This window comes from Amborella trichopoda, chromosome 9, assembly GCF_054954075.1.
Source record: "Amborella trichopoda isolate Santa Cruz 75 chromosome 9, AtrichopodaSantaCruz75HAP2 v2.0, whole genome shotgun sequence".
Lineage (NCBI taxonomy): Eukaryota > Viridiplantae > Streptophyta > Magnoliopsida > Amborellales > Amborellaceae > Amborella > Amborella trichopoda.
In genome coordinates, this window is record NC_142344.1 from 27,890,850 (window position 1) to 27,918,008 (window position 27,159).

At 39.2% G+C, this 27,159-nt stretch overlaps 2 protein-coding genes across 9 annotated transcripts in view; one reads left to right on the forward strand and one right to left on the reverse strand.

Moving 5' to 3' along the window:
- Positions 1–27,159, reverse strand: part of LOC110006920 (uncharacterized) — a 55,217-nt gene that overhangs the window by 1,468 nt on the left and 26,590 nt on the right. The window contains exons 1-6 of one of the 8 annotated variants that reach the window (XM_088846775.1): positions 16,841–17,108; positions 16,500–16,566; positions 13,928–14,006; positions 13,695–13,786; positions 8,289–8,415; positions 185–1,019 (exon numbers count right to left, since the gene is read on the reverse strand). In XM_088846775.1, the coding sequence (XP_088702901.1) occupies positions 8,329–8,415; positions 13,695–13,786; positions 13,928–14,006; positions 16,500–16,559 (318 nt within the window). In that variant the 5' untranslated portion in view covers positions 16,560–16,566; positions 16,841–17,108 and the 3' untranslated portion in view covers positions 185–1,019; positions 8,289–8,328. Of the gene's footprint in view, positions 1–184; positions 1,020–8,288; positions 8,416–13,694; positions 13,787–13,927; positions 14,007–16,499; positions 16,567–16,840; positions 17,119–18,021; positions 18,299–27,159 lie in introns of those variants that run through there. The other 7 variants (XM_088846774.1, XM_088846772.1, XM_088846773.1 and 4 more) reach the window with 7 other exon arrangements.
- LOC18430410 (transcription factor ABORTED MICROSPORES) lies at positions 20,400–22,213 on the forward strand. The gene is made up of 4 exons (XM_006840565.4): positions 20,400–20,838; positions 21,021–21,254; positions 21,445–21,621; positions 21,837–22,213. Exons 1-4 carry the CDS (start codon positions 20,449–20,451, stop codon positions 22,002–22,004), a joined length of 969 nt encoding a protein of 322 aa, XP_006840628.4. The 5' UTR covers positions 20,400–20,448; the 3' UTR covers positions 22,005–22,213.

Genomic DNA, 27,159 nt, shown 5'->3' on the forward strand with positions numbered 1-27,159 from the left:
TACATCCCATTTTTGTACGCAAGACAACATAACATTTCAAATATTTGAAAAAATGTGTTAAAATATTATTAAACTCATTACATATCAACAAGAGTGCTTAAAATTAGTTACATTGTAATCATGCTTATGTAAGGTGTGATGTAGGGATAAAAAACGGGCATGTAGTTTAAAAAAAAAATCACTATGCATAAATATTTCTTTACCTGCAGTTACAACAGAATACAATCAAACACCTTGACCCAATTACAACATTTAAAACACTTTTGCTCTCCAAAAATATCTATTACATACAGTTACTAGCCTCCTAGGCACAATTGCAAACACTAAGAACAATTCAATTTCAACACAATGTACAATCACAATACAACAAACACTTTAGCAACATCTCAAGAGCAACTAGAGGGAAGCATGGAAAGTCATTATCCACACTCAAAGATAACTTAGTGAGACTTAGCAACAACCCATACCGGTTTACTACGATAAAAAATATGATTAATCAATGGCCATGCTCTATACAAATGGAAGCCTTATGGAGATCAACACCTCACATGCATTTTGGGCTGAGACACACTGATTGTGGAAGGTAATAATCATCAAAATGAAAGATCTCACCATCAAAATGTGAGGCTACTGTTTCATGTACGGCTAAGATATAATATCCTCCAAATCAATGCACAATTTGAGCACATAATGCTGACCAATGAAAATTTCATGATTTGATCAAATTACTCCATGCACAAAATTTACGTCACAACATGGTGGAAATGAGATTTGACTGACATATGGTCCTAGAAAAAACTTTGATCAAGCTCTCCATTGCAGAGAATGCAGCAAGTGACCAAAATCATGTCGAGATATTACTTGATTCGGGTGTAGAGCTGCAAAGTTCTTGTGATGGAGGAGCATGGAGGCAAATCTTGTGAGAGAAGGTGTCTTGAAATCGGATATCTTGGCTCGTATTTATAATGTTGGGTTGTGGGGATCGCATCCTCTCCTGGTGAATGGAAATGCCAAAACACCTAATCATCCATTCCATTCGTTAGAATCAGCTACCATGAAATGAAATGAGGTGGATCACATACACCTTTACCATCTTAATCCATATTGCCTTTAAATTTGAATTTGAAAAACTTCCTCTCCAATTTGCTTACAGCATGTGGATGAAATCGTCCCAACCAATGTACGAATGCTACCTCACTTCATTCCAAATAACACAACCCATGCACCCCATTTGAACACGAGCTCTCTTCCCACGTGTGGAATCTGGAAAGCTCTATCACATGAGAGAGAGAGAGAGAAAGAGAGATGATGATGATGTCACGCTCTCACAGAGTGGGGTGTGGGCCCCCACACATGTGGATCCAAATGAGCCTCATGTGGTGGCCCGCTAGCCATTGGGCCTTCATATTTGCCACTTCATCCACAAGTGTAAAAGTATTATCTTTTATACTTGGATGAGGTTTCTATAAGGCCTAGGTTTTATGAAAACAAAATAAACCCTCACCTCAAATCCTCATCTAGAAAGCATTTTCGGCAATAGAAAACTCCATGATGGCTCTAAAATCATATTCCCAACACCGAAACTCAAAAAATGATACAGATCTTGGGGATCTATGAACACTTATTTTAGGGCAAAATGGACAATCTAGAAAATTTGTTACAATATACACTATTTTTAGAGCTTGAAATCATTTTTTTTTTGACAACCATAATGTTCAAGCCAAGATGATTGATGTAAAAGTTTTTTAATGCTTGAATTACTTGTTTTGCTAGAGCTGTAGCCCTATTAAACCATTTTCCTTTATATTTTGTTGGAAGTCATTGCTTTAAATGGGAAAAATAATTTATAAAACTATTACTAAAAATATTTAAAATTGTCTCCAAAATATTATTTCTTTAAATTCCAACTACTATAACTAAGGGAAATCCATTGAAAGAGAATAGGTATCAAAGATTAATATTTTCCACTTACAAAAAAGCGCTTCCCACCTTTCAAAAACTGGAATTCAACACCACTTTCTCAAACAAACCCAACGGAGCCTTTGACCCACAGTCTAGATCACAAGGTCTCGTACTTGGTCCTTTAATGTTGGCCAATAGTTGGCAGGACTATGGAACTAATGTTGATTACAAGTGCCCCCTAAGAACAAGTCGTAAGCACCAATCTCATGTCCCGATAATGCTAGGGGTATATTCTCTTCCTATACATATGCATGTCTCTTCTATAATAAGGGCAGCTTCCCATTGCGACTATCATATGCACATCTCGTGAGATCATATATTGAGGTTTTGGCTCTTGTCCTCACAAGACTCTTGATCCTCACATTGGAGTAAACACCCTCCGGTCATATGCAACTGGGCATATCTCCGATCTTGATGAAGACTGATTCTCTAAATAAATCCTCTTCAGTTGTGCTTCAGGCCTCATGGCCATTAAAGCACAATTGAAGAGTCTTGTGGTTTTATGACTCTTGTGCACACACATATATATATACAAAAGGGGAGCTTCTTAGGCCTAGACCACAAACCTCGGGTTAAAATCGTATTAGTGCTACAAGGCACTCTGAATCTGGCACTCCAAGATGTCATTCTATATCCGATGGAAACTAAGCGACATCTTGGATAGGTCACACACAAGGCCACATTCTAGTCGTATCCTCTTAGACCATTGTTCAAATATGGGCACTAAGCCCTGGATGGGTATCATCCACTCAACCCAGATGGGCATGACACAGCCTCATCCCAGAACCCCACTAATTATGCTTCCATCGAAATAAAAACATAACATGGATACAACACAAGCCTTTAGGCCACAAAATCACAAGAAATTAATAATAATAACAATAATGATGATGATGATGATGTTGATGATAATAATAACAATAGTAGTCGCAGCAATAGCAGGAGGAGGAGAAGAGGCAGTAGTAGCAACAACAATAGCAGTAATAGTAGTAGAAGTAGTAGCAGTAGTAGTAGTAGCAGGAGGAGGAGGAACAGAAGTAATAACAGTAGTAGGAGGAGTAGCAGTATCAATAGCAGTGGTAGTAGCAGCAGCAGCAGTGGAGCAGCAACAACAGTAGCAGTAGTAGTTGTCTGCTACCACTACCAATGTGGAAGCTTCTGCTACTAGGAATATTTAAAATTACATGCATTGTAATACACTTGTTAATTATAGTAAGTACAAATTATCTTAAAAAATATATTTTACTATTAACTAAAATTATATTCTTATTTATAATAACAGTTAATAATGATATTGTAATTTGAAAGTAATTCAAACTTATATTTCTCCCAAAGAACCACATATACTCTCCTTTAAGATTGGGAGAGACTTACGTGCTCTTTCTCTAGGAAATACAAAAGATTTGGAGAGAACTACCCTAAAATATCTCGTAGTTATCATCGTTGGGTTTCAAATTTTAGTTAACTTATCAAAATTCTCTCTCCCTGAAGATTGGGAAACACGTGTATTTTCTATCCCTAGCAAATAGAAAAAAAATCAGGAAAATCCTATGTTTTCTCTATCTTATATCATCAATATCGAAAATGTCTAATGCAATAGAAATATTATGGTTATGTAAGTTCATGTCAGAGACAATTTAGGAAGCCAAAAGTAATGACGGGAGAGAGATACAAGGAGAGATTTTAAGATGAAACATTTAACATACACAGTGTCCTAAACTCTTCTCTTTAAAGGTCAAGTGATTTACAATTTCTCTAGGGATAGAGATTGCTTTTATTTGTGCAATACATGTCTACCCCTTAACTGCGGTTCTAACTGGCATGTCCTTAGCGATGAGCAATAATTTGTTTACCAAAGAGTCATGTCATTTTGTAACCAAGGCCATAATTGATTGGCCCCCATATCATGAAATTTTTCAAGATATTGGGCAATCTAACAAAAAATTACATCTTATATTTTAATAATTACTTAACATTAAGATTAACACAAGTTCATACCTGACATGGAAGTTTTTCTTCATAATGAAAACAACAAACTAGCAGGATTCATTTAATAGGTATTTGTTGTGTGCAGAATCTCTACAACATGACGGGTTGCTTTTTTGGCAAAGCAAAGAGCACGGAAACACAACCACAAGAAAGCAACAAGTAAAAGCAAGAAAGAAAGAACACAAAGAACTTTTGGTTTGTCACATGTGACTACATCCACATGTGAAGACTGCTGATGGTTTTTCACTATGCAAGGGAAAGAAATATATAACATGGTTCTCACCTGAGAGAACCAGATAACACAAACTCAATCGCTCAATTAGCCTTGATCTACACCTATCTCTACGTGTAAAATCTCTCACTCTCTCTCTCTACAAAATAACTTTATATGGAGAAAAGAAAACCAAAAATCACCACAAATACCTTCCTATTCCCTAGCCTTTAGGTTAGTTTCATCTCTTCACATTGGGTTCAAGTGACCATCCCAATCCAAAAAAGAACGCTCTCCCCAAAAACTATTACCAAATAAGCATTCACATCCCCAAATAGTAGAAAGCCAGATCCGACAAACAAGGAAATCCAAAATATACCCCAATGCATGTTTGGGTGGGATTAAGGATATCCCAACAAATCTTCACCTTAGTTTGAATTTCAAGAGAGATTCCATTTGACTGTCTTCTCCAAACATGCTCCCGGAGGTCTCACCTTGGTATCACATTAATCAACAACAACCATAGCTTGAACTTTTGTTACGAAAACGACTTTGTCAAGCATATCCGCAACATTTCTTGGTCTCAATCTTCAATAATAAGATACCACCCTCAGCTATTATCTCATGGATAAAATGATACATGACATCAATAATGCTTTATGCAAACCTTGTTGTACTAGAGTACTGAACATTGACGTGCTAGACCCTGAAATCATTTTTGCCACCAAAATTTTGCACCTCAAAATTTGTATTCGGGGTCTATTACCATCGGGACAACCTTAAACTGGGCTCGAATACCACTTTGTTGTGTGTGGAAGCTCTAAAACGCGCCGGGTTGATTTTGGGGTAAAGAGAGAAAACACAACCAAAGCAAGCAACAAGTAAAAGCAAAAAAGAGAGAACACGAATTGTTTACATGGTTAGTCACCAATATGACTATATCCAAGAGAAAAGACTGTCACCCAATTTTCACTATGCAACATAAATAAAAATATGCCATGGCCTAACATGAGAGAACCGAACTCAAACTTAATCTCTCAATTAGCCTCTTTACACTCTCTCTCTCTCTACACCTACAGTCTCTCTAAACTTTTCCTCTCTCTACAAAACAACTTTATATATATATATATATATATATATATATATATATATATATATATATATAAAAGAATATTCAAAACCACCTACATGATGCCTTCCTAATCTCTTACCATTGTAACTAATAACTATATCTTTTCACTTTAGGTTCACTGGAAAATCTTAATCCAAAATAGATCTTACACCCTATAAACTCAAAAGAATATTCAAAACCACCTACATGATGCCTTCCTAATCTCTTACCATTGTAACTAATAACTATATCTTTTCACTTTAGGTTCACTGGAAAATCTTAATCCAAAACAGATCTTACACCCTATAAACTCCTACCATTGAGAAGTTTGTTAGTAGGAAGATTGATAAGCGAAGAATGAATCAACATCCCTATATAATTGGAAGCTGAACTCTACAAACTAGGAAACCTATAACAATCTCTCATGTAGGTTTAGGATAGCAATTGGCCAAGCGCCCACCACAGGCAGGTTAGCCTGGCCCTAAAAACTAGGGCCTAAGCCACAAAATGTTGATTGATGTCCGAGGCCACCTTGGCCGTCCACAACAGGGGTTTCCTTTTTTTTTGTTTTCTTTGTTCGGGTTGATTATGCCTGGCCCCGCCTAGCAAGTCTAGGGCAGGGCATGGGTCAAGGCGTCTTTTGGTTTAGGCTGGTTTAGGCCAGCCCTATAGGCACCAGGGTTGTTGGACTAGGGCCAAGGATGACCCAGACCAGATCTAGCATGTTGCCAGCTCTATGTAGGTTTACTTAGCACCAAACATCCCAACAAATAGTATTCATCTTTTATCTGTCTGCATTATTCCTATGAGCCCCTAAACCTTGAGCATGAAACACAATTCATATTTTAGCATGCATAGTGAGGAATGCCTTCTACAGAGATCCAAATCTGAAGGGAAATCTGGAATGGTGAGAGTAAGCTTTATAACCATCTTCGAGCTTTCTTTGGCTTGCTATGTCTATTGTTTGCTCACCACAAGAAAATTACATCACCAATGTCCAGAAATTTGCTGGGGATGGGTTTTGTTATTTACAATACTTAGTTGCACATAAAGCAATGCCCTTAAAATCTTATCTTTTGGGTGAAGACAAACCAATAATAGTGGTTTGAAGAAGTTAGCCTCACTTTTCAATAATGGTGTTAGCTTAGGTAGAATCATAATCACGTGATCATTGATTCGATTGCTTTGGCAAAGCGGCCATGATAAGGTCTCCAAATTCTGGTTATGTTTAGAGGGATATGGTGAAAGAGAGATGGGATATGAGGTCTAGTTCAAATCTTTCTAGTGGTGTACTGTGGAGGGGTGGGCCTTAGCCATCTTCTTAAGAAATTTAATGCTTGACTCCTCAACCATCCAAACATGAGTGTAGTAGAACGGTGAAGACAAAAGGTAACTTGACAAACCTACTACAACCTAATTTCCTCTCAAAAAACCTGAAGTTCCAAGTACGGACATGGGAATCATCAATATTCTTCATCAAAAGCACACATGCCAGTTTTAATGAACAATGGTGCTGCTACATGTAGCACATCTTAAATAATATATTCTAAAAAGTCTAAATGATTTTTGAAATGTTCCTGAAGTTTAAAAAGTTTCAAATATGCTCTCATGTAGTTCCTAGACTTCAATATAGGTTAAAAATAATTTTAAAAAAATATCGTTATAGGCCATAAGCCCATAAAATTAATTGTTTCCATAAAGAGAATATTGAATATTCTTACAGATTAAGTTTTCTCTTTGTTCATAACTTGGAGCATCTTCTCACGTCAAATACTTAGCAATATATTAAGTGATATTTGAATATCCATTTTATATAAAAACTACGTACACACATTGCGATTGAGGTGAATTGATGCATTAAGTATCAAGTAATCAATTTGTATTTTGACCTAGATATTTACAGTCTAGTGATATTGGTCTTTTTTCTCAATATGATAGGCATTTGAATCAGGAGACATCCCATAATCCTATACATATGCCACAGTTCAGAAGCTAGGTTAGGCAATTTTAGGTTCATCAGGGTACAGGGTCATGCCATACCCTTGATTTTCTATGGGAGATTGGAAGTTGTCATTCCAAAGATAACTTTATGTCGGCCACGTGTTAACTGTCAAACAGATCCTTCTCTCCGCCTACATATAGCTCAAATGATGTTTTGACCTTGAACATGCCTTTAATAAGGGAGAATGACAGCATGGAGCTTTTTAAGGGACCAGATCTCACAAAAGGTTTGCAGCCCACAATTCTATATATATGCCATAGTTCAGAAGCTAGGTCAAGCAATTTTAGGTTCATGAGGGTACCAGGTCATGCCATATCTGTGATTTTCTATGGCCAGTCGGAAGTTGTCATTTCAAAGATAACTTAATGTCGGCCACACGTTAACTGTCAAATAGTTCCTTATCTCCGCCTACATGTACCTCAAATGATTTTTTGACCTTCAATATGCCTTTAATAAGGGAGAATGATAGCATGGAGCTATTAAGTGCAAAACATCTCCTCAAGGTTTTATTTTATGACAGAATATTAAGGGACAAGATCTCACAAGGGCATTCATCAAACAGAACATATGCAATTATGTGTATCTTTAAGGCCCTTCCCAAATTTCAGGGAAGAGCAAGCCTTAGGACGCAATTTACAAATTTGCAGCTATATACGATGCATCTGCGACTTCCAAGCAATGCTATCAGCTTGACCAGTTTACTTCAGGACATTGTTACGTGGGTACTGATACAAGTGTCAGTGTCTAAAGATGTTTAGTTCTTTATTCAAAAGATCAGATATGGATAGGTTGGTAGACATATTATGTTATATTGAATAATGCTTCTATAATATAATGTAGATAAGTTTTACATTGAATACCGATATTTGTAGATAGAACATGCTCCTTGCTGTGGAGAAGTTTTGGGTTTGAATCCCAAGAATTAAGTTTTGTATTGTGTTGTTTACCGAATAACACTTTATAATATTATATAGTAAATATAAATTATTTGTTCATGTAAACAAGACACTCACGGTGGTATACTTCACTTCCTTTTGCCTGAGGTCTTGAGTTCTAACTTGGTGCTTGGGGCTCTAGTAAAATAGGCTTTTCTATATACACAGTAGCTTGAGTTGTCGAGAAGTCTTGAAGTATCATCACCTGTGACAAAAAGTTGATGAGCAGTTAACTCATCAATTAACTATGCCAGTGGTATTCATACCAAATTACCAGGTTGAATATTAAGATACACACTAAACAAAGTATCAGAAAATGATCTATTTATACAAACTGACCTTAAATGATTGATTTTTGTATTCCACCAAGAAAGAGGATTAGTAGCATATTTTCAACCAATAAAATATACATGAGAATCTACATGTACTAGCCCCAACATCATTACTGACACAATCATGAAAGCTTTGCAAGGCATATGAATTGGACGGGCCAGTGCAATTGAGCAAGTCAAATACCCCTGAATGAATACATGTCGGGAACTTATAGGAGAACGAGAAGTCATGATCTTGACCTAGTTCCCACTTAATTTGAAATAAGAGCGAGATTTTATTATATTATTAACTACCAAATATAGGTGCTAACCCACTGAGATCTACAACCATCAGCAGTTTCCTAAGATATTACTATCCCTTGATAACTTTTTTGGAACCTCAATCTTTTTAAGTTTATAGGGTCCAACAATCAAGTTCAATGGCCTTATATCCTCTTCTAGTCCAAACATCGACTTGTTAGATTTCTTTCTATGATTATCTATTAGTCCGAAAATCAGAATCAACCCCAGGGCATTTCCAAATTGAATTAACTAGGGAACTTCCTGTGTCGGTTTTTAGAAGAAGCCTGACATGCAAATGTGTATTCATAATACGTTGACTCTAGGGTACAACAACCTGGGAATTGTTCAATTTTCTAGATCATAGGAAGTTAAAGTAGTCCCATCAAAGGTCTATAGCTCCACTTAATACGGAATGGGCAATTTTATTTCAGTGCCCCTCCTATTTTCTTCTCCTTTTCCTTCATTTCTTTCAGTTTCCTCTTTTAAGGTCTATAGCATTTTCTTAATAATATGGAATTTGTTTATAATTATTCAAATTGTGTGTCACTGAGGCAACTTGACCGAACGACAGAATGAGTTTGAGTTCGAGTTTAGTATCAAACTCTGCTTTCAAGAATCACCTCAGTTAGAGCCCTTAATGAGGGACTATAGTGATGTCATTTCGGATGAGTTACCTGAAGGGTTACCATCCATTAGGGACATTCAACATCACATAGACATCGTTCTTGAGTCTAGCCTACTGAACAAGGCTGCATTTAGAATGAGGCCAAAGGAGCATGATGAGTTGCAGAGGCAGGTCACAAAGCTTCTATATCCAAGAGAGCATGAGCCCTTACGTTGTCCTGGCCTGGTTGACACCCAAAAAGGATGAGACTTGGTGCATATGTGTGCATAGTTGGGCCATTAATAAGATCACGATCAAATACCGCTTTTGAATTTTGTGCATTGATGACATGTTAAATATGCTAGCTGGTGCTACTATGTTTTCAAAGAGAGATTTGAGGAGTGGGTACCATCAAATCCCTATTCGACCTAGAGATGAGTGGAAAACTGCAATCAAAACCCGAGAGGGCCTTTATGAGTAGTTGGTAATGCCATTTGGCCTCTCCAATATGCCCGGTACTTTTATGAGGGTGATGAATCAAGTGTTCAAGCCTTTTATTCACAAATTTGTGGTGGTACACTTTGATAATATTCCAGTATACATCATTGTTGAGTAGGTGCATATGAAGTAGTTACGATTGATGCTTGACTTGTTACGAGAATAGCAGCTATACGTTCATGACAAACAACTTAAACTTTATTGGTTAACTTGTTTCAACAGAGGGGATTAAGGTTGACCAAAGGAAGATAACAGTTATTAAGGATTGCCTACTCCTACTACAGTGCATGATGTTTGTAGTTTGCAAGGGCTAGCTACTTTTTATAAGAGGTTTATTGTTGGGTTTTGTGGCTTTAAAGGCCTAGAGAACTTGTAAAAATGAAATTTTATAGTGGAATATGCACTCAGTGGGAGTGTGTGTATGTGTTGACTGACCAAGGGTTGGGTAGTTTATGGCGCTGGTTATGTCCAAAACCCTTAGCCTTGGGCATGTAGCACTACTGAGAAGGGTTTACTGTAGGTCATCCATTGTTGAGGTCGAAGAGATGCCCAGGGATGATGTTTGTAGGCCAAGAAAATTGTGTAGTCTCTTGTGTACGGTTGTAGGCCTGTGAAAGCAAGGGTCAAAACCTCAACAACCTTTCGCACGACATCACATTGACAACCGCATTACTGAGGAACAACCCTATAAAGAAACACGTGTACATGTGCATAGAGAAAGCCCGCCCCCTTTGCACTGTAGTGACAAGTGCTGGACTATTTATTTATATTTACTAATATGCCTTAGCCCAAGGTACCACATATGTGCATCAACAACCATTATACAATCTGAATAACCAAAAGAAGCAACAACTTTATTAGCATTATTTTCATTTACATCAAGAAGCAAATCTGTTCATCAATCAGATGAACTTATAAATAAATTTGAACTCGCTTCCCAATAGACACCTTTAAGAACTAGAAGAGAACTTCAAAGCCTTTTCAAGTGGAGGGACAAATACAACATTGTAACCCATATTGGGTGGAAAATATATATTAATTAATCCAAGATTAGCTATTCTTAAACGGCCTAGATGTTCCTACCCCCAATATATGAGAGTAGATGTTGTTACCCTTACTCTCCAACAACAATTAATCATTATCGGTTTAAAAAAAAAAACAATTAATCATTATGATACCAGACAAACCACTTCAAGCCTTTTGCTCCAACGTTCCCTATGCTTTCAATTTTGTAGGTTTCGGATCTTTGAGGACTGATCTTTGAAACGATCACGCTTTCTTATTGTGAAGCTCTTTGGGGATTCTAGATTAGTCTCTTGAGTGTGGGTTTTATGTTCCTTATTTTATAACTCCTAGTTTCTCTTGTTAAATTTCCAGTGAAACTTATGTTATTTGTGCTTGGATTAACTAGGTCTAGGATAACCTTAACCAGGCATGAGCTCACTCTCTATGTCGTCATTCATGTGCTCTTATTCTAGTGTTCAATGTAAGTGTAGGTCTCCTAGATTAAGGGATCATCATCCTCCATGAGAAGGGAAGTCCCTTCAAGATGGTGGAGACTTGCATGTACTCAAGAACTTCATCCCAACAGCGGTTAAATCCTTAGCCATAACAAGCATTTGGTTCACATGCTCCACCACATTGTCAACCTTCATTTGAATGACCTGTATTGCTCTAGTTGGTGGTGAGTTTTTGAGTGGTGTCATATTTTTTGGCTATTGCTTCTAGAATTTTTCTTAAATGTCTCATAAGTTTCAAACACCCTAATAAATTCATCATGCATTAATATTAGCACAGATGTCTTGAGCAATTAGGCTACCTCCATGGAACCTTTTAGCTTATTCCTTCTTCTTTAGTTGCTTACCCACTAATTGCTAGCGAGCCGGCTTTCCAGATGAGGAGACATCCCTTTTCCATTTTCTAGCCCATTTTCTATTTTTGATGATTCAGCCATTCCAATTCTACTAGCCATGGGAATCTTAAAAAGAAAAAAAGATGATCCTAAATGTACCAACAATTGAACAACGAATAATTAGCTAGATTGTAATTTTCAGTTAAGTTGCAGTCTGTGTGTTGGCAACCTAATGGTTTCCAGGTGCTCAGAAAATAATTTTTAGGTCCTCAAAAATTTGAATTAATGAACAAAGGTTTAATTAGAAACACGGAGTAAATGTCACTCAAATTGAGGACACTTGATGTGGGGCACTCCTAGTGCATTTATTTTGAAGTGATTACGGTTGTAATACTGAGAAACTATGAAGTTGGCAGCAGGTTTCTTCAAAGAAAATTCAACAGCAGGTTGGTTCAGTGGTTCATGCAAACCAAATGATAAGAGAAATTGACGGGCTCACCTTGGAGAACAAATTCCTTTCTTGCTGGAATAGTTTAATAGGAGGCATAACAATGTCGAGGTTGGCTTCCTAGAGAATGGTATTAAAAGAAGATTTCATACATCAGCAACTATAGAGATTGGTGAAGATGACCCAAAGAGTTGTAGGCAACAAGCTTGCTGGTGGCTACTGTGATGGGTGAAGCAGTTCAACCCCGCTTCCATTTTCCTTCTTTTTGGTTGAAGGCCGTGAGAAAGAGCACCACCCATTTTTCTTTGTTCAACTAACTGATAGGCAAAAAAATTGGGTTTCTATTGACTGAATAAAAGGTTCAGAGAGACAAAATTTGTATTACAGATAACTAAGATAATCCATTGGATTTCTAGAGAGAAGAAGCCCCGCTTTTAAACTCAAAAAAGATATACCTAAAAGCTATGTTGGGGTGCTAACATTGAATGGCAAATAGTGAGTTTTGGTTTATTTGGTCATCGAGATATACCTAAAAGCTATATTGAGGTGCTAACATTGAATGGAAAATAGTGAGTTTTGGTTTATTGGGTCATCGAGATAACTGCTGCCTCTGCAACATGTTTACCCAATAAACTAAAGAGATTGAGAAGTCCAATTTAGGCCTACACAATTTAGAGAGAGCAAAAACAAAACTTATGTATAAAATTACCCCAAACAAGAGTTGAAGACCATGATGATAAATAAAATGGAGGAAAAACTCAGCCCAAACAAATTATCGAGGGTAACTACTTAAAGAAAAAAGTTGTTCACTTGATGATAAACGGAGCCAATGAGAAATCTGGAGAGAATGTGGAGATTGCAGGGATGTAAAGATAGTTCTTCTCTGTAGGAATCAATTATCCAAAAACCAGGATACTAATTGGGTTCTTTCATCCCTTTATGTAGGAGATAACCATCCATTTTTAACTGATCCTCTCTGCAATGTTTACTTTGTTATCCTCTCTCCAACGTTCAATTTGTAACTATTGTTTACAGTAATTAAGTTGAACAAGATGGACCTTTTCAATTTAGATGATGCCTTTAAGGCCCATATATTTGATAGAGAACCAAACTTCCTCCACATAAGAGGGAGAGAGATTTAACATTAATAGGGGATTGTATGAATGACAAACTTAGATAGATATAGATTAAACAATGCCAAATAACAAAGTGATCCATAAGCCGCAACAATCAAATGAACGAAGTGTTATGCTTTCCAGCATCAAGAAATGCTTCAGTTGACAAGATAACTTTCCTCTAAACAAAATGGTCCACTATTTGTGTTGGCAACTAATTCAGTCAGGCTCTCTGTTTAAAGTAAACCATAGTTGGGTTCTAGTTAATGGCTCATATTCATAGTTCCATAGTAATAAAATAAGGATGCTGGATTTTCATTACAATGGGTAGGGAATTAACATTCTAGACTCACCAATAAATATATAGCACAGTAGAGGAGCCCTGCAGTGGCAGAAGTTAGCAACATGTAACTAGTTGTGTAAAGAGATTTGTTCAAAGGAACTCCTACAGCAAAAAACCACAAAGTTAAAAAACCGATTCAAGCACATAAAATGCAACTCTTAAAGAATGTTGAACAACACATGGTATATTGTAGTCATTTTGTGAACAACACCATAAAATTTCCCCATTTCACAAAGCACTGACCTAGAAAAGTAAGGAGCAGTGCAAGAAAAAATAACAAAATCGAAGCTGTCATCCAATGTCGAATTCGTTCTTTATGGTCCTGAAACACAAGGAGTTTTGCCATACACATCAGTATATATGCAACTAAAAAATGAAGAATTTATATTGTTTAATACTGGAACCTAAAAACCAAGGATATGATTACTACACACCAAAGTTGATGACAGAAGCAAATTATTTAAGACAAACTTTAAAGAGAAGATAGATAATAAAATGTTATGTTTCATTAACAAATAGCACACAAATAATAAGATAATTGCAAGGATCATCTTGAGAAAAAAAAACTATAATGGACTCTGCACACACGGTTGAGAAATTTGATAGTGGCAAAGTTTATGAATGGTGTACATGTCTCCATTTTTACAGAGTTAGATTATGTAAACCACATTTTCTTTAGCCAAAATATGAGATATGGTAAATAGAAATGAGAACTTGGAGGATATGTAGTTGGCAAGGATCAAGAAAACATTACAGAACAATACCTACACACATTTAAGTAAAAGGAATAACACACTTATCACTAACACAGAACCTCAAGCTGATATATTCACGAGTAGGAGAAATTGCTTTATAACATAGGCCTCCACAGGAACCACTAAGTGTTTTAAACTCACTGAATCTGTGTACGACTCAGCCGATTTACCCAGACTTGGAAGACCAATGCTTGCCCCTCAAATCCCATAACATGTGGCTTAACTTCAAGCTCCATATTGGTCGATAACAACACATACAAGTATGATGAAGAGATCCCTATGTTTGACATCATCACCACGTTATCATTGGTGGCCCACTAAGTGGGCCATGTGTGGGCCCCAAATGCCCATGTGAGGTCTATTAGCCATTGACCCTACATGTGCCATTGATCCCACATGTTTGGTTTTCATTTGTCACTCTAGTGTTCCTTGTTTATGAATCCCACATGTTTGGTTTTCATTAGAAAAATTCCTAAAAATTATCAAAAATACTCAAAGTATTTTTACGACAATTAATAAATTCAAGTTCTTTTGGCTCCTAGAAATATCATCAAAGGAAACCACACACTTTAGGTTTACAATCATAGATCTAGCAAAAACTTTCTCAAATCGACCTAATGGGACCCATGACCCACAGTAGAAGGGACTCATGATTGGCCCATCAAAGCCAACCAATTGGTGGAGGGACTGTGATTTAGTGGATTACAAGAGTACCCCAGAGGACAAGTATCTGAGCACCACACATTAGGACGTGGGGGTTCCTCTATCTGCACATGGGCATGTCCTTTGCTGAGCACTCTCCTAGGAAGGCAGCTTCCCATATAAAACAGTTGTCATATGCATATTGCTGCAAATGAGACTGTGATCGGGATTTGGCCCTTGTCCTCATAGGCTGCCTCTCCCACGTAGAAACACTCTATCCCAGCTCCCACTACAGACACATACCAACCTCCACTGAGGGATAACCCTTAAACCCTCGCGTTAACAACTAGGCCACTGCCGAAACCCCGTGGTCAAGGGTATCTCTGACTAACAGCCAACTCTCCTGCACCCCAGACTGCCTAGGTCCGGTGAGTCATTATGGGTGGGCGAGCCATCCAACTGTTTGAGCTCCCAGTGGAGCCAACAAATGCAATAATATAGGGATGAGTTACATGGTGTCATGGCCTTGAAAGGCCACACAAACTCAACAAGAAGTTGATGGAATTGTCAATAGCTGCAGGCTACGGGATGAGTTTGAGAAAATTGATGCAGTGATAGCTTCTTGACCTGTAACAAACCTAAAGATGGTGATTCTGATAGGAAGCCCGCCAAAGAGTTCTTATATGAAGCACTAGAACAGGCAAAGTATATCTTCATAAAAGCACATTGCAAATGCTAAAAGAAAGTTTCAAACATCACCACTGTCAAGTGGGCGAGCACAATGCACCATTCAATCCATGTAGTTGGTGACATTCAATTTCCAGTTATACTAAATTATTCCATCTTAACAAGTGAATTACTTCTTTTGTATCTATGTCCATGTATAAATTCATCAATGTGTTCAAGTTTCTTCTCTAACCCAGCTACCTCTATTAACCAGATCAATGCTAGCACCCTGAGATCAAAGAAGAGGTGTTGTATTGGAAGATTGAAACGAGATGAGAGCACCCAAACTGAAGATTGTACCACTCCAGGCACCTTCTAGATATGTCTTTTTACTCTAGAGCAGTGAAGTTCAATCCCAAATAACATAATTTACTCACCAACAGTTTCTTAATACACCACATAAAAAAATGGTTCATCAGTATATTCAATCACAAACCACGTAAATTCCCATGAGCAGTATTGTTCATTAAAGTAATGCCAGCAGGTAGGATATCGATGAGTTCCATTGAATCATTCAACTGAAATGCAAAAGAGTAATCAAAGACAAGAATGTGTGCAAGTTTAAAAACACAGAGACCAAAACAAAATCTAATGAAAGAAAATCCCCTCCATTTTATCAATATGCAGTCAATTGGCATTATATCCTATTTCTGAGCAGCAAAAGTAATCAATAAAGGGAGTGTAATGAATACCACAAAACGGACAAGAACAAGGCCAAAATGGAGTCCCACAATGCTTGTCATGATGGCCATCAAGGACCTGGAAAATGAATAATTCAATAAGTTGTGATATACTGAATGACAAATCATTTTGTGGAACATAACACCGGAAAGAAAAATCTGAAATTGAACATCCTGTCAACCCCTAGAAGAATATAGAGAATAAAGATAAATGATTCCGTTGTAAATTCAGTTAATCCTAGTAAGCTGAAGTTAGAAAATACAATCACAAATTCGCAAGATCTGAATACAATCTGAGGTAACCTCTATGAGAATACTAAGTATAGAGACTAAGATATTCAGAGAATATGAACCTTTGAAAGTACTAAATGCAAAAACAATCAAGAACTAAACCAAAACCCATCCTACACAGAAAATCTGTGGAGATAGAATTTTGTTCTCACAAATTTATATATTATATTCATTGCTTGAATTTGGAATGTGTAGCATCATATTAGGTTTCAGCCCCTCAGCTCAGTAGTTAGGCCATTGAGTTTCCAAGGTTTAAATGCCACAGCCAACATACCCCAAAGAAGGATACATCATAGCAAGGATTATATGCCTTAAAATCATTAGACAATAAAGAATTATTGTTATGAGAATGCAAGTAGATCAGATTTTGTGGTCTTTTGGTTCTTCCAACAATTGTTTAGTGGGTATCAATTACTAACTTAAGATTTGAAGGTATTTTAATTGTGTGGCCAAGCGATGATGTCACAACCCAAGTTTATAACACTAAAATTTTTGAGATGTAACAATTTATTATTAAAGAACAAAACAAATTCTAAATTTTTTGCTATATATTATACTGCTACAAAACAATTTTTCCATTCACAAATTGTCAGACTTGTACAAAGTCTATTTCACAGCTCATAATAACATGAGGATTTATATATATATACAACTTTGATATTATAAAAGTTACAAAGGCGAATTTATCCATAACTACAAACTTCTTCCAAACTACTCCTGCTACGATTACTCTGAAAAAAAATTATATAGTTTGATGAGTTTGGTTACTCAGTAAGTGACCATCATTATCCTTAAAAAAATAATCATAATTGACAAATGTAGATCTTTTCTAAAGAATGCATATTAAGCAAAATTTTGACGTATTGATTTCATACATTCTAATGCATGCTATTAGATAGATTCATTTCTGATCTTACACATATCCTGTATTCCTTATTAGACAAAGTAAATAAACATGATACATAAATCATATACACATGATTCATGTTAATATCAACATTAAGTATTAGATATAATCAAACAAGCATTCACAACCACAGAAATCCTGCAGTCATTCACAACAACAGAAGTCCTGCGATCAAGCATTCACAACAACAGAAGTTCTATAGTAAACATTCCCAAACAACTGAAGTCCTGCAGTATGCATTCACAACAACAGAAGTCCTGCAGTAGGCATTCACAATAACTGAAGTTCTGCAGTAGGCATTCACAAGAACAAAAGTCCTGTAGTAAAAGCACCAACCTCAGGTCCCAGGCTTCGGTCCAAGGTTAGAACTTCTACTATCCCATAGGAAGAAGCACCACCAACAGGTAAATCCTTTGCGTAGTACCTCATACACGCACACAGTCGCCAGCGCACTTTAGGGCTTTTGATAGGCGGAGGCCTTACAAGACGCGATCCTCTCCTTGCCCTTCTAGTTGGAGGGCATTACACTACCAAAGGGGTCCAATGGATAGTACCTCACACAAAATTTTGGGGGGGCGCAACCCTTTCAAACAGTCACATCCTAACTCTCATCCTATCACAGAAAGCCAGAGAAAGATCTCAGCTGCCGACACCATCATTCACATAGTAGATGCCCAAATTTTAGCAGCTGGCACCATCATTCATACGGTAGGTGCCCAGCCCATCATATCACACAGCATGTGCCCATATGCACATATCACACAGGATCTTATCAGTAGCATGTTGCCATGCACACATATCGTATCAGAAGCATGTTGCCATGCACACATATCATATCAGAAGCATGTTGCCATGCACACATATCTTATTACCATGCACATAAATTCAAAAGACATTATTGTATCAATTACAGGCCACATATCGATGTAGTAGATATTAGAAAACAATAATATCGTGTTTTCAAAATATCCTTGAAATTATCAATCACTTGCACATAATAAGAGCGCACAAACACTTACACAAATCACTTGTACATAATGCTTGCACATAACACTTGCATAGAACATTTGCGCAGAACACTTGCTCATAACAATTGTGTATAACACTTACGCATAACACTTGCACATAACCACTTGTACATAAAATTTACACATAACACTTACACAGAATATTTGTACATAACGGTTGCACATAATACTTGCACATAACAATCGCATATGACATTTACAATATTTAAGATTTATGCTACAAATATTACAATTAAATACAGAAGTACGCCGATTTTAACATATCGAAAATATTACGATTAAATGCAGAAATACTCTCGGAGTATTACATAAATATTTGTTTTCTTCAAATACTGATCTTACAGGAAAATGAAGTCACTTACACCTACTCTTACAATATCTAGAATTTGTACAATAAATAGCAAAATTATAATCTTCTTAAAAAAAAAATTCCATAATTTATAGTATCTAAAATTCATGACCCTAAACAGAATATCACAATTTTACCAGTAACGAAATTATAAAACTTTCACATAACTATTTCACATAACAATAAAATCATTTACGCATAAAACTTACAATGTCTAAATTCATCAGAATGGATAGAAACAATCCATTTCAATTCTAGTATTTATAGTGTCTAAAATCCCTAGCGATACAAAAATAATAAGCTTATTTTTAATAATTTACCATGTCCGAAATTCCTAACAATAGACGGAAATATCATATTTTTATTCAACGAGAAATTACCACGTTTTCAAATATTGTTTTATAGGAAAATAAGGTCACTTCCACATAAACTTTACAGTGTCTAAAAGTCATAACAATAGAACGAAATAATCAATTTTTATTTCTAATAATTTACAATGTCTAAAATTTCTAATAATAGACAAAATTAATAATTTTAACAGGAAAATGAGATCGTTTACACTTACAAATGATGAACGAAAATATCATAATTTTATTAAAAACGAACTATTTTTATCTACACCATCCATTTTCAAGATTTTCATATGTTTATAGATCTATTTGATTTTAAGCATTTTTTAAATTTAAAATTTTATAATTAGATATAAAAATCGATTTTGAGATAATCCTAAGAACATTTTGCATGACAATTATATACCTTGATAAAATTTGAAGGTGCACCTTACATCTACACCTACAAATGCATCCGCATGCAAACTACATCCAAAATTAAAATATGTGTATTATTTAAATATATTTCATATATCATGACCCAAAAAATATTACCAGACCTAGGCACATACCTCAATAGTCTTCATGCCCAAGATTTGGACCGAGACCTGACCCACTGGGTTTAAAAGGCCCATACTGAGACCCAGATCGAATCTACCCCTCAAGTACTGGGTGGGGTCAAAAAGAAGGGAATCCCCTCAATCCCTCTTGATCACGCTTTCACCACTCTTCGCCTACTCTCTCATGGCTATTTATTAATTTGTTATTTTCATCACCTTTAAAACTAACTAACTGCCCACCACGAGGTGATTGAGTTTGTAATGGACGAGCAGTGGCCTGCAAATTGGCCCCCTGAACACCCTCTCCATCAGGAATCTTGGCAACAGCAGAGGCATGAAGCGATGATGATATCTTCTTCTTCATCTTCCGCCATAAAGGAAATACCTTTCCATTTCTCATTGGAAAACTTAGTCGGAAAACACCAAAGTTTCGAGCCCCAATCCCTGCAGACCTACAGGAAGATTACGAAAGAAGATACTACTACCACCACCACCAAATGCTCGGCAGCAGGCAAAAGGACTTCCATCACCACCCCCCATGGACTGGTGTCCCTTCTCCTTCGGATTGGGGGTCGTATGGCCAACAGCAGCTGAGGAACAACAACGTTCTCTTTGATGGCTCTGCCGACTCCATGCTCTCAGATGACATGATGAAGCCTCCAATCTCCTTCCCCAATCTTAAATCGACATCATCCTCATCACAGGTGAAGCAGGAGGGTGAGCGGAGGGGTGACTCCATCTCTGACTGCAACGAGGATGACGACGAACAAAAGGGAAGGTCTGGAAGGAAACATCAATCTAAGAACCTGGTGGCTGAGAGGAAGAGAAGGAAGAAGCTCAATGAAAGGCTCTATGGCCTCCGCTCCCTCGTGCCCAAGATCACCAAGGCAGGCCAACATGACAACCCAACCCCTTCTCTCTTTTTTTTTTTAATTTTCAAACTGTGAACTCTCATTTTTATAATCCGTTTCAGTCTTTTTTCCATCTTCCTTTATTCATCTTTCAACTATGCTCTCATTTTTTTTCGAAGTAAACATATGTAATTTCGTGGGTATGAGATTGTTTGTAGATGGACAGGGCATCCATCTTGGATGATGCCATAGAGTATGTAAAGGAGCTGCAGATGCTAATGAAGGCACTGCAGGAGGAGCTGGATGTGACAACTGAGGAAGAGCAGCAGCAAGGGAACGGAGGCGATGGTGGTGCTCCTCTGGCTACGACCCCTTCCTCTGATAGCAACAACCATGGCGACTTTAGCGTCATGGGGGAGCGAGTTGAGGAATCCTCATCCTCATCACCTGCTGCATATCCCCAACATCAACAATGACTCTTCTGATGACAAGGTTCAGCAACAGCAAATGGAGGTGTGTCCGATCTCAGAGCAGATATCACGGCTCGCTCGTTCTTATCTTCATCTCTCTCCAATACTTAATCTCCAAAAACCACCTAATAGTGAAATAAGGAATGGTGATTTGTTTTCAGTTTGTTTTCAGGTTCAGGTTGAGGTTAACCAAGTAGGCGCCCATGAGTTCAACCTGAAGATATTTTGCGAGAAAAGCAGTGGTGGTTTTGCCAGGCTAATGCAGGCCATGGATGCCTTGGGCCTCGAAGTAATCCATGTTAATATCACTACTTACATGAGCCTCGTTCTTAATGTCTTCAAAGTCGAGGTATGTCTCAGAAAGGACACTACTTACATGAGCCTCGTTCTTAATGTCTTCAAGGTCGAGGTATGTCTCAACAATCCTTTCTCTGGGACAGAGCCGCCTCCCTCTCGGTTATGAGAATGCAAATTAGTGTGTTTGTGTTGTTGCCATTCTCTGGGACAGAGCCGCCACCCTCTCGGTTCTGAGAATGCAAATTGGTGTGTTTGTGTTGTTGCCAGATGAGGGATAACGAAGCTATACAGATAGAGCATGTGAGGGATTCACTTCTGAAGCTCACCCGCAATCCCAATGGCTGGCCTTCCCCTGTACCGAAATTGCAGCATGTCCACTTGCGGGAGCTTCTGCCACCAATCGGCGCCACCAACTTCTCCAGCACCCATATTTGATATGATTGTTTCATATACAATGTTTTGAATATTTTTAGTCTAAGATTTTTTGTCTTTTCTGAAATTAACCATATCTAGCAGTTTTAAATCACTCACTTTGTCTGAATTATGAACTTAATTTGTTTAAACTGCATCATGCTATTGTGGGGTTTGAATTGTTTAATGGTAGCTTATTGCTAATGGTATTCGATATGCAAACCTTGAAACCATTTCATTGCATGCAGATTTTTATCATTTTTTTAAAGAAATCTTATCGGATTAAATTCTCGCCCTCTTTTGCTCTTTATGATACTAAAGGCATTGTGGTGAGGATGTGATGCCTTGAGTTCTAATCTTAGTGTGGGCATGAGCATAGGACCTCTTCTCTCGTGTGACTATTTATACATTAAAAACATAAATATATAGGACAATCCTCTCACACAAAATGCCACAGAGTTGAGACAAAGGTGTTATTAGAAAAGTTCATGGGTGTTTTGTCATAACTAGAGTGGCATATAGATAACAAATTTATCCGTCGAACAACATCCAAGCCGTTCTTGTCTTAACAAATTTATCTGTCGAACAACATCCAAGCCGTTCTTGTCTTAACATAAACATTCATGTTTCTTACTTCTTGCTTTCTCTATTATTTCAATGCGGATCTTATTTTTTCTCTCTTCATGGCGATTCCTTATTTTCAAATTGGAAGTTGTAGCACTCGCATCAAGCACGGTGAAGTGTGGACGGAACCACCCCCTGATTGTGAAGCCAAGGGCGGCTGGGCAAGACATTGTAAGATGTATCGGTGTCGATTACATGAAACTGAGCGTAATCATTCAGGTCACCGATCTTTACGCGAAGACAAACTGTCCCAACCTGCTTTTCTCCTGATTGGTTGAACCCTTGCACAGTGATGTGGGTAGGAGTGAGGTCCCCAGATCCTAATCCCAATTAGGTGAGGATCCTTCTTGGGATCAGGTTGACTGCTGACCCTCCATCCAGCATAATCCGGTCGATAGGGCAGGCATGTAATTCACCAGCCACGAAGAGGGGGCGATTGTGAATTTTTCCTCCCAACTGAAGGTCATATTCGAAAAAGGTGATCGCTAAGCACCCACTCAGGATGGCTGGGTCCACCTCAATAGGCTCCACTTCAGTCTCGTACACCTCCGGGTTAGAAAGGGCTTGAATCAGGGCCATACGGTAGTCTTTGGACAACATACGAGCGTCATAGATACTTAGAAGGGCTGGAAGCTTTTTCAAATGCCCAACTACGTCATAGTTCACCTTATCATCATCATCCTTCTACGATGTTATTCATGTCACTGGTTTAGGTGGTAGGGTAGGTTTAGAAGCAGGTTTTGGTTGAGTTTTGGTTTGTGATACTGGCTGACTTTGTTATTCGACCGGCGCAATCTAGGTTGATGGGGAAGTCATAGAGCTTTGTATTAGGGATGTGGAGGCTTGAGGTTGAGGTTTAGGGAAAAGTGAAGGATCATGAAACCTGAGGACCTTGAGCTTCTGAGGTGTGGGCTGTAGCTTCTTCCCTGATCTTAGGCTCATTTGCCCAGTGCTGGATGATACTTCCGTGATCTGAACCATATCGGAGGCATCATTGGAACATGAGCTTGAAGATGGCTCGGTGTTGGCTTGGGCTGCCAGGGCATCAGCGACGGTTAAGAATCCAACTGCCTGGGCCATCATCATTTTTAGGCGCATCCCGTGCGACCTGCTGATGTTGGTGCCTTCGAGCTTTTTATTTAGAGCTTCGAGGTCTGGACATTGCTGAGCTGTACCTGTGAAAGAGATAGAAAAAAACAGAGGAGAAGAAGAAGAGGCGGATTATGTCCTCACCATAATTGGACGTGTGCAGGGGGCATTTTAGGTCTTGCCCTAGCACTGACAGTTGGGAATGCTTTTTAAGTCGTCACCCGCATTGGATGAGTCCTCAGCAATCGATGACTCAGGGACGTCCACCTGATTGGACGATGGGATAAGGCGAGTTGCGCCTAGGATGAAGTCTTGTAAGGTCGGCAGTGGAGGAAGGGGCTTGAGGAATTGCTCCTCAACTGGTGGTTGAGGGATATAGCTCCTTCTACGAGTGGACCTGGGCGCTCGTCTCCTTCTTGGGAGGTGTTTGATCTGTTTTATCGGGCTAATGAGTAGCCCGAGCTTCGCGGACTGCCTCACGCTTCTGGGACTTGAGCCTACTTCATCTACGGTAGACTTCCCAATGCTGAGAAGTCAAGGGCTTTGAAGGGTCTAGTGTATGCTCATAGGGGACCTGTAATGAGATTTCCTCTTGGACGGGAGTGATGGCTTGGAAGCGTTCTGGGAGAATGGCACAAACAATGTATCCTTTTTGTACCTTCTCCGTGATTATAGCTTTGAACCCAGAGATTCCCTTAGCTCATGACCCCATACCTGGTGATATGGGCACTAGAGATTTTCCGTACCCTGACCAAGACGCCTAGGTTGCCAGGTGGGCTTGGGAGTGACAAGACCCTGTTGGAGCATCGCCTCAAAGAGGCTCTGCTGAGGTCTAGTGCACTTCCCTGTGCTTGTGTCGGGAGGTATTCTTGCACTGGTAGAGCATGGACTTCTGGGTTACCATGAACTTCTTGGTGGTGCTACATCTTCTTTGCCAAGAGCTTGTGGAAGCCAGTACATTCACTCAAGTCATGGCCTCATATCAAATGATACGGACATTAGAGGTTCTCAATTCCTGGAGGCAGGAACTTGGGCTGCCTTGTTGTCTTCAGTAAGTTGAGACCTTCTTCGAGCATTATGGAGAATACTGCAAGAAGGACGGTAGGTGCCTCGTCTTCCTCTTGGATTGTCGCTACGTGGGAAGCCTCAATTGCCTCGAATGCTTTCTTTAGCTCTTCGAGCTTTATCTGACCCTTGTTAATAAGGGCTTCGATAATGTCTTTGAGCGTATAACACTATTGAGTGGGGTGGCCTACTCTTCTATGATAGGCGCAGTATCTCTCGTGTGTCTCCTGTCCAGCCTGCTCGGGGGATTTGACCTCCGGCAGCTGGATCATGTTTTGCTCTAGTAGTAACCGAAGCAGCGCAGGAACCCATTCCTTCTCGAAGGGGTACACCTTGTTCTAATGCTGGATCCAGTAGTCACTTTGATTTATATTTTAGGGGGGGGGGGACGTTGTTATAGGACTACTTTTTCTTGCCTCCATCCTGAGCTGTGCCTTGGTTGTGACTAACCCCTTTGGAGAGATCCAAGGTTTGAGGGGCGCCTTTCTTAGTGTCAGTCACAGTGACAACCGCACTAATCACCCCTTTTTGCTGGTTGCCCCGATTATTGGAACGAGAATTGCCATTGCCTCAACCATTTCCCGAGCTAGAGGGCTGCTGACGAGATCCTCCATGGTACTTAGACAGACCTTCTGTACGAACCGCTTTAGAGATGAGCTCTGACAAAGAGACTGGATTGGAAGCCTCAACATGCAGGGCAATCTCGGGCAGCATATTTTGTATGCAGGTCTGAACTATTTCTCTTTCAGTCATGGGAGTGGCCTGATAGGTTGCCAACTATATCCATCGGGTGATGAACTTATCGACTAGCTCACCAGGCTCCTGATTAAGAGGGAGGAGCTCGATGGTTTCCACATTTCTCTGGATTTCATAGAAACACTGGCAAAACAATTGCTCTATTTCTTGCCATGTGTGTACTGAGCTTGGAGGTAGCCTAACATACCATTGGAAGGATGGCTCTTCGAGAGTCTCGACGAACTGATGGAGGAGTCGCCTGTCAACTGTCGTCTCTCCACAAGCCGCTTGGAAGTGAGCGATATGCTGGTGCGGGGATGTAGTACCATTGAATAGGGGGAGCTTCCCTTTTTGATAGTCTGGGGGAAATGGGGTATGGCTTTTTGTAATTCGGCGCCCCTTGCATGCCCCGGATCTTACTCTTGAGACTGTGGGTCACCATGACATCTATATCGGCTTGTGAAACCATGCGGGGAGCAGAACTTTCTTGGGAGGCCAGTGGGGAAGTTTGCTTGGGAGTTGTGTCCTCTCCAGGCGGGGAGTTGGCCTCATGGTGAGAAGAAGGGGGCCTGGAGGCCTCTAGGTATTCCATCTTTTCGAGAATGGACTGCATCATCACCTCGAACATGTTCATTTGCTCTTCCTGGGCATCATTAGGCTCATTGATCACCATGGCTGACCGTTTCTTCTAGAGGGTCAGAGCTAGGTGGAGTAGTGGACTGTCGGGGTTGGCGAGTCGTACTCGGTAAGTCGGTCTGTAGGGGCTCAGCATGCCCCGACTGGACTTGAGTCTTGTATGCCGACTGTGTAAGGACCGATTCTTGTTAGCATTAGGTATTGAAAAAGTAGTCGGAGCTAACCGTCAGCAGATACAACTGGTGCTAAGCGTTGGCAGACACAGCCGGTGCTTAAACTTTGGCAAATCTAGTCAGCGTTAAGCGTTAGCAGACACAACCGGTGCTAAGCATTGGCAGACATAGCCGGCGTTAAGCATTGACATACTTAGCCGGTGCTAAGGGTTAGTGGACGTAGCTGGCGCTAAGGTTTGAGTGCCCAGTTGGCACTAAAATTTGAGTGCCTAGCCGTCGCTAAGGTTTGAGTGCACAATCGGCGCTTATCCAGTGCCTTAGCAATTTTTCATTTGAATCATTGAGCCCTTTATAATGGTTGGTCCTTCTTACCAAATTCTTGATGTAAAGTAGCTTCCAAGGGGTGGATAGGTCGATACCGATGATTTTACCGGTGAGGCTCTAACGAGGGGTGAACCCATTTGGCTGACCAAGCCAGTATGCAGACCAAAGTGGCCTCTCAATGTCACTTTGATTACTGACTCCGGTCGTTTTGAAGTCCATGATGGGAATGACGGAAAAGTCAATATTGAAGAAGGGGTGGCGCTCCTTCATTGCATGCACAGGAATATAGCTTATGGGGATTACTTGCCTACCCTAAGGAAATGAATGGTATGGGCAAAGGGGCTACTAATATGGTGGGGAAAAGGCCTTTGAATACAGGGGGAGTACCAATATTTGAAGGGATACTCCTCCAGGACCGTCAAGGTGTTGGTGTCGCAAAGAAACACCCTTGAATGTGCCTCTTTACTAGCAACGACCCAGTGTTTGGGCAACTCTCAATACTGTGAAAGTGCTTCTTGAGACATGGAGTCACG

What these genes read in the sequence shown, in the direction of transcription:
- LOC18430410 (XM_006840565.4), top strand. Translation starts at nt 20,449, where the DNA reads ATGCTCGGCAGCAGGCAAAAGGACTTCCATCACCACCCCCCATGGACT. An exon ending in TCGTGCCCAAGATCACCAAG is followed by an intron (nt 20,839 to 21,020) that starts GCAGGCCAACAT and finishes GATTGTTTGTAG; the next exon opens with ATGGACAGGGCATCCATCTT. An exon ending in CCTCATCCTCATCACCTGCT is followed by an intron (nt 21,255 to 21,444) that starts GCATATCCCCAA and finishes GTTTGTTTTCAG; the next exon opens with GTTCAGGTTGAGGTTAACCA.